This window comes from Fundulus heteroclitus, chromosome 11 (assembly GCF_011125445.2).
Source record: "Fundulus heteroclitus isolate FHET01 chromosome 11, MU-UCD_Fhet_4.1, whole genome shotgun sequence".
NCBI lineage: Eukaryota > Metazoa > Chordata > Actinopteri > Cyprinodontiformes > Fundulidae > Fundulus > Fundulus heteroclitus.
The window spans coordinates 32,451,011-32,458,962 of NC_046371.1; the positions used below are offsets into that span (position 1 = coordinate 32,451,011).

Genomic DNA, 7,952 nt, shown 5'->3' on the forward strand with positions numbered 1-7,952 from the left:
GTGCAGCCTTAGTTTATAGAAGGCAGATACAAGTAGTGAAATCAGCCAGAATACATTTCCATGCAGCACAGGAATGAGGCATCTTCTCTGATTCACGTTCACAATAACAGAACTCAACTTTTTTCTGCCACATACAATATGGCGGTCACGTTGACGTGCGAACCTGCGCCCAATGACACGTCTACGTATATATGTCTGTGTTTAAAACACTGAGCTATATTATACACTGGAGTGCTGATTTTGCCGAAAAACTGAAGTCACTGGCCGCCATCTTGCTACTCCCTACTCTCACAGAATTACGTAGGATTTGGTTGCAACAACAAGCAGTTTTCTGGCTGTGTGAAAACGTTTCACAGTCAGTGGATGTACTAACACTATCAACTACTAGGAAATTAGGTGCTGAAATATTTTACATGTTATTCATAATATATATATATATATATATATATATATATATATATATATATATATATATATATATATATATATATATAAAATATATAATATATAATATATAATATTATGAGAATTAAGAGGGAACATTTCCATAATAGTCACAGTTTGCAGAATTATTTCACTCCTGGAGTAATATGGCCAGGTTATTTTATTTTAATTATTTTTATTCTTTACGAGAATAAATTCAGGAGAATGAAGCTAAAGGGATACGAAAATAAACTTGTAATATTACAAAAATAAAAATACTACGAATACAAAGTATATTTAGAGATTAAAGTTCCTCTGATATTGTTTAAGTGACTGAGTAGCTGCAGATTTGCCACATTTAAGATGGCGGACGCTCTGACGCATCGCAGCATAGGCAGAACCCGCCCAATGACGCGTCTACGTATATAATGTCTATGGTTGTAAACCCATTTATACTATCACGGAGCGTTAGTTAGAAATTGTGTAGGGACATAGTCCTTTGTCTTTTGCTGCAAAAAGGAAATAGTTTGATATACAAAATACTTTAATTGTAAATTATATCAGTTCCTAATATTTCAGTATACCACTAGGATGCGTAACATAAATAGATTACGGGGAAAAAAAACCTGAATGTAAATAAAACGTTAGTAACAAAAACAATATGAATTATAAAATTATTTCAACTTGCCTTTTACCTAAATGCACAGTTTACTATATTTTAGTTTTGTAAAGTTCAATATTATTGGTATTTACTATGGTGCAGAGTAATGCATGATATTAAAGTGGAAGGAAAATGCACAATATATATATAGCTTTGTTTAGACTCCTCTTTATTCTGGTACCCGTAAATAAAGTGAATCCGCAATAGCCTACAGAAATCAGATAATTACTAAATACAATCCACCTGAACATAATTTATTCCCAATTAATGTAATTAATATCAAATTAATTAATATAAATGCACACAATCCTTTTGTGATTTTTATTAAATGTGTTAGTCTATGACATGAAATTTCAATACACATCCCTTGGAAGTTTGCATTTGTAAGGTAAAAATGTAATTTTCCTAATTTTAATAATTTAGCAAGGTTCGTTATGTTTTGTCTAGTTGACGTTGCTTCAGTTGTAAGATTTCTGGTTTACTTTTAAGAATAAAAATTGAGAAATTTAGAGCTTGTTAAAATGTTAACAAAACATTGCAAAGTGCAAAGTGTTGTTTCTAACAGGTGATATCTGTAATTTACTAATTTACATGAAATAAAATAATACTGCTGAACTGTGGAGAGAAAAAGATTCATATGGATTTGCTAATTCTTCTCCATCCTGAGCATCACATAATAAAGAATTCACAAAATCTGACAGATATTGAATCAACATGTCTTTAGGTAAATATTCAAGGCTGGGCTAAGGTTATAAACTAAATTTGATTTGGGAGCCCAATGCCAACTTAGACTAACCTAGACTTGAACATTTGTGGGAAGCTGGGAAGCAGCAGCAGAGTATATTTTATTCAGAAGCAACTACTTGGGGGAAAAAGTCATTGATCTTATCCACTCACAAGCACTTACAGTGTCCATAAAATATGGCCCCAACAAGAAGCAATCAGCAGAAATGATAAAGGTAATATTAAAATATGACTTAAGATGATTATCTTAGTATGTACACAACTGGTAAACTGGTGCCATGTGAATTCAAGTACTGGGCTGACCCAAGGCTGTATTTGGCCTTGAGCAGAATTTTAATCAGGGCCCCTCTTCTGGTTACAAATATCACCTCCACTAACTGTGTTTCAAAACAGATCAAGTGAGATCTGGGAGAGATTTCAATTTGAAATTTAACTGTGCTGAGCTTAAAAGGAGTCAGATAATTGGTTTTTATTTGTTTAAATGTGTTTGTGAACAACGCAAGCTCAAAATAGGAAGATTTAACTCAGTTCACACAACAATCAAAAAATGAAGTTTATCCTTCAAACATTTACAAAGTAAACTTATCAGTTCCAACAAATCTCAATTTTAAACCATTCAAAATCATGTATTACTTCTGAAACCACCAAATCAAATGTAATGGTATTCTCATTCTCAAACAAATGGAGAGATTTTAGATCTAGTGTTTGTGTTAAAATCCAACCATTTATTGGAGGCACCTGATGGTTTGGGGGCGCTCAGCAACTTACTGTAGTTTGCTTTGCCTCGGGCCGGTGTTCTGATGATTTACTATACCCATCGAAATGGCATACTTTGGTTAATGTGCATGGACTGCAATGAAACCTGCATAATTGCGCATGCACTAAATTCCATTCATCATTTTAGTAGACCACCGACTATGAGTGGTTTATGTAAATTATATTGCGTATGAATTACACAACTTAATTGCATCCCTTGTAATAAACATACACTGAGATTTTCTATCATTTGTTTTAGCAAGAAAAACATGCTTAATCTCCCGTTAAATCGTTCACTGTGCCGTTGGACCAAGTTATTAGCATTTAGCAGGTTCCCCCAAACTGATCGAAATTAAACATGTCAAAATAAACACAGCATAACGCATCATAAATTGTATTTTCTAACAAGCACCATCAGCATGTATGTATGCAATTTCAATAAAATAGTCTACACCAGTGGTCCTCATTTCCGGTCCTCGTGTATGTATCCCTGGTTCAACACACCTGAATCAAGTGGCTGAATTAGCTTCTCGGTATGTCAAGTTCTCCAGAGTCCTGCTAATGACCTGATTATTTGATTCAGGTGTGTTGGATCAGGGAGATATCTAGAAGTTCCAGGACACTGGACCTCGAGGACCCCTGGTCTACGCTGACAGACGAGATATAAAAATCAACTACCGGTATGCTAATCTGACAGGGTATGTCACACTGACAGAACGCCGGCTCTGCTTTTACCTCAGGCCAGCTCAGGTAAATTTGCCCAAACAAGGCTTTGACGTGTCAATAAAAGGGAAACAAGATTAGTCTCGCATGAATTTATATTCCACGTCCCCTAACTATACACATACAAAACAACCATTTAAGACAGTATTACCACAAATCATAAATACAAAAATATCTTCATGCGGCTGGCATTTTTTTTTTACATCTTTAATGTTTTCCCCGTTGTTTTTCTTTTCAGTTCACATTAACTCAAGCTTCACATAAACTAAAAAAAAAAAAGAGGACATGAAGATGCTGAGCTTACAAATACAAATCTCACCAGAACTTTGCTGTAATTCCACAGACATGCAAACCAAATATAACGAGGCAGTTCATGAGCATGTACGACAGCAAGACGCAGACTGAAAATGAAGTGCTACAGCTGAGCGTATCCACGAGAGAGTTGGTTACCCCCGTCAGGAGGTTGGCGAGCAGGAAAAATAACAGCTGATTCCTGCTGACAGCCTGGATGAGGCAGAGTCTCTCCATTTCACCTCTCTTTCGAGAAGCCAGAGAGTCGACGCTCATTTCCTGAAAATTCATCGACGACGGCAGAAAAAGACAGTGGGATGCTCCTTTGGAGAACAGTATAACCAAATCCGCCAGGCCAAGGCAGGACATGAAAAACAAAGACTGAGCAACACTCCAGACGACAAAGGATAAATTCGCTGTGCGGCGAGAGACTGGCTCTAAGAGAGTCTGGCATGCGAACAAAGCGGTGTACAACAGCAAACTTCCCAAACAAAGGAAAAATAGCATTTTTAGACAGTCTTTGACTTTAGCTCTTGGTTGCATCACATAGAGTCCGATCTGCACTCCTGTCAGGTAGATGGCAACGTAGCCTAATATGGAAAATATGCCCTCCTTGTTGCCGTGCAGAAAGTCCTTCTCCCTGTCATTATTGTGCATTAGAAAGGACTTTAGGTCAGACGTTTCCAGAGCAAACTGATAAGACCCGCTGAGCAGAAGGGCAAAGAGCCACAACTGTCCAGCTGGTATAACAACCAAAAGAGCAGAAGCCAGAACCCTGACTATGGCCAGCGTGAAGAAGAAATTCCAGTGGATGCCGTATTCTGTTACATGCTCGTGATAGCCGGTCATTTTGATGCTCACGAGCCTTGCCATGCCAAGAGCCACCAGGGGCCAAACAGAAAGGATCTGCTTTGTGACATGGCTCATCTTGGATCCTGAGATGCCCCTCCTTCGTGCCTCCGGACTGACGAGAGCGTTTGCAAAAACAAATGCCCCGACTCCAAAGTCCATAACGCCGGTCCCGTAGGTTTCCGTTTTGGCATATCGTCTTGGAAAGACGCTAAAGTCTACAGCAAGGATGCTAATGGCCGTTTTCACATTGACAAATACTCTGAAGAGAGTCACAAAGGGAACCTGCTTGTACTGAACGTCACTCTGCAGGAAGGTGCTGACAATCTTCTGCAACTGCAGAGCAGAGGACTGGAAGCTGGTGCGACAGATGTAGCAGAACACACAAGCTGAAATAAAACTCAGGCAGATGATCACTTGGACAAGAATGCTGCTAAGAACTGTACAAGATAATACAAGGGGAAGCACAATGACAGAAAAGTCTAGGAGCAGATGGGAAATCAATGGAAGTGGCAGCGGCAGAGTCCCCTTGGCCCAGTAGTAGAGGACTAAGATGAACGCCCTGTTGATGAGACATAGAGGAGCGAGAAACGATCCAAGCGCCACCTCTCCCAAACTGGTCCCGTTGAGATTACTAACAAACGCCTCCTTCACGTCCCTTTGAGCCATAGTCTGCAAAGAATAAAAAACAAAAACGAACAGTTTATTACAGGATGCAACACAAACATTAAAACCTTCAAGGGTCTTTCCCTAAGCAAAGCAATTTTCATAGTGTAACCTGAAGAGAAGACTCCCTTGGGGTTTTCTGAGTTGTAGGTACTGTGCTGAAATTAGAAACATTCTGTCCAGGGGTGATGCTGAAAAACTAGTCCATGCATTTGTTACTTCAAGGCTGGACTATTGTAATTCTTTACTATCAGGAAGTCCACAAAATGCAGTTCGAAGTCTTCAGCTGATCTAAAATGCTGCAGCAAGAGTTCTGATAAAAATCAACAAGAGGGATCATATTTCTCCAATTTTAGCTTCCCTTCATTGGCTTCCTGTTAAATCAAGAATATAATTTAAAATTCTTCTTCTAATGTATAAAGCCCTTAATAATCAAGCTCCATCATATATCAGAGCTCTGATTACCCCGTATGTTCCTAACAGAGCACTTCGCTCTCAGACTGCAGGTCTGCTGGTGGTTCCTAGAGTCTCTAAAAGTAGAATGGGAGGCAGATCCTTTAGCTATCAGGCTCCTCTCCTGTGTAACCAACTCCCAGTTTTGGTCCGTGAGGCAGACACCCTGTCTACTTTTAAGACTAATCTTAAAACTTTCCTTTTTGACAAAGCTTATAGTTAGAGTGGCTCATGTTTTCCTGAGCTACCTCTATAGTTGTGCTGCTATAGGCTTAGGCTACTGGAGGACATCAGGGCCTATTTTTCTCACTCTACTGATTTCTACTGTTCTCCAGTTTTGCATTGCATTACATTGAAATGACTATCGTCATTTCAGCTTTTAACTTTTTGCTCTCTCTCTTTTTTCTTCATAGTAGGCACACCTGGTCTGACGTTCTGTTAACTGTGACATCATCCAGAGAAGACTGCTCACCCGCTATTACCATCTAATGTAGAACAGATTACTGGATCAATGTTTGCTTCTGTGCTTTTTTGTCTCTCTTGTTGTGTCTCTGCTCTGTCTTCTGTAACCCCAGTCAGTCGAGGCAGATGACTGTTCATACTGGGCCCGGTTCTGCTGGAGGTTTTACTTTCCCGCTAATGGGTGGTTTTTCTTTCCACTGTCGCTTCATGCTTGCTCAGTATGAGGGATTGCTGCAAAGCCATGGACAATGCAGACGACTCTCCCTGTAGCTCTACGCTTCTCCAGGAGTGAATGCTGCTTGGCGGGACTTTGAAGCAATCAACTGGTTCCCTTATATAGGACATTTTTGACCAATCTGTATAATCTGACTGATTCTGACTTTGTAAAGTGCCTCGAGATGACATGTTTCATGAATTGGCACTATATAAATAAAATGTAATTGTTTAAGAACTACCAAAGAAAATTCTCTGATGGTTCCCTGAAGATTATCCCCAACTTTTATGGCATAACCGTTATAAAACCTTCAGTGAACATGTCCTTAAACTTATAACATTCACAATGTAACATTTAGAGAACCTTTGTGGAATGTTATTTAAAGGTTCTTTTAAGGTTAGTTTCAAATTGATAATGCAGATTTTTAGGAATGTTCTATACAGTTTCCTTATAGACTTTCAGCAACGTTTATGATGCAATATTTAGCAAATCTTAAGGGAACAGTTCCTAAAAGGTTATTTGTAACTTTTTTAGGGAAAAACCTTAGAAAAATAATCCTAAAGGTTCTTTAAGCAGTAGTTTCAACACTGACGGTGCAACCTTTAAGGAGCTATCAGGAAATGCACTTCAAAGCTTCTCTTAAGTCTATCTACAAAATTTGCGATGTCATCTTTAGGGAACCGACGGATATTGTCTTAAGGTCCCTACAACTTTTATGTTAAACCCTTGGAAAACCTCAAATGTTTCCACAATTTTGGTTGCAACATTGAGAGTGGGAACTTTTGGGAACTATTAGAAAAAAAGCTCTCTAAAGGTTCAATCGACGTTCACGTTTGGAGAACTTTCATGAGAGGTTCCCTGTGCACAGCATCTTCAACTTTCCCAGTGTAACCTTCAAATAAATATATTTAGAAACGGATTAAAGACATTCGTAATGCTGAAACAATAGCATAGCTGGTTACAGTATATGAACCCACTTTGTAACACATAAAGGAAACCTTAGCCTATCTGCTAACAAGCGCTGTAGCAGAACAAGTCCATCCATACATAAGCTTGCACGTACAAAAAAGGTGCGGATAATGTTTTGCGCCCTAAAGCAGGATGTCACAAGCAAGCGACTACAGTCAACAAAAATAATCTGGTCCTTATTTTTCCCTAACGTCAGAAATAGCAAGGTGTCTAGTGACCCGCACTTACCACGACTTTGGCTGTTAAACGTGGAAGAAATACCTGTTTAACAGCATTGTTATTTTGCTAGGCTGGCAGAACCTATCCATGCGCAGCTATGGCTCATTCACTCACTTCCGTGTTTGAGACCCACGGTGCATTCGAGGAGGCTGGGATTTTTGGAACATCTTCCAAAATATTAGGTTTAGGTTCCAATCGTAAGTGACATTTGAATAATTCTTTCTTACAATTTCATAAAACGGGAAGTTATGATAATACACAAAATTTATTTACATGGTCAATACTGTGAAACACTTTGAGATCATATGTACCATTAGAAAAGGTGTCCTACTGTGGACATTTTAAAAGGCCGTAGTTGTATCCTAAATGTAAAATTCAACTCAAAAAGGAACCTGTATCCAGTTAGAGGAATAATAAAACTATGAAGTTGTAAACAAAAGCTATTTATTTTATTTTATTTATTTATTTATTTATTTGCAGTTGACTGGTCCTACAGTACAGAGGAGTCACTGAATGGCCAGG

The 7,952-nt window shown here is 38.4% G+C and overlaps 1 protein-coding gene across 1 annotated transcript; it reads right to left on the minus strand.

The window, feature by feature from the left end:
- Window positions 1-3,384: 3,384 nt before the first annotated feature.
- pigw (phosphatidylinositol glycan anchor biosynthesis, class W) lies at window positions 3,385-7,555 on the minus strand. Its single transcript, XM_012851108.3, has 2 exons — window positions 7,440-7,555; window positions 3,385-5,119 (listed from the first exon to the last, which is right to left on the minus strand). The coding sequence occupies exon 2, from the start codon at window positions 5,114-5,116 to the stop codon at window positions 3,623-3,625; it is 1,494 nt and encodes a 497-aa protein (XP_012706562.2). The 5' UTR covers window positions 5,117-5,119; window positions 7,440-7,555; the 3' UTR covers window positions 3,385-3,622.
- Between the last annotated feature and the right edge of the window lie 397 nt (window positions 7,556-7,952).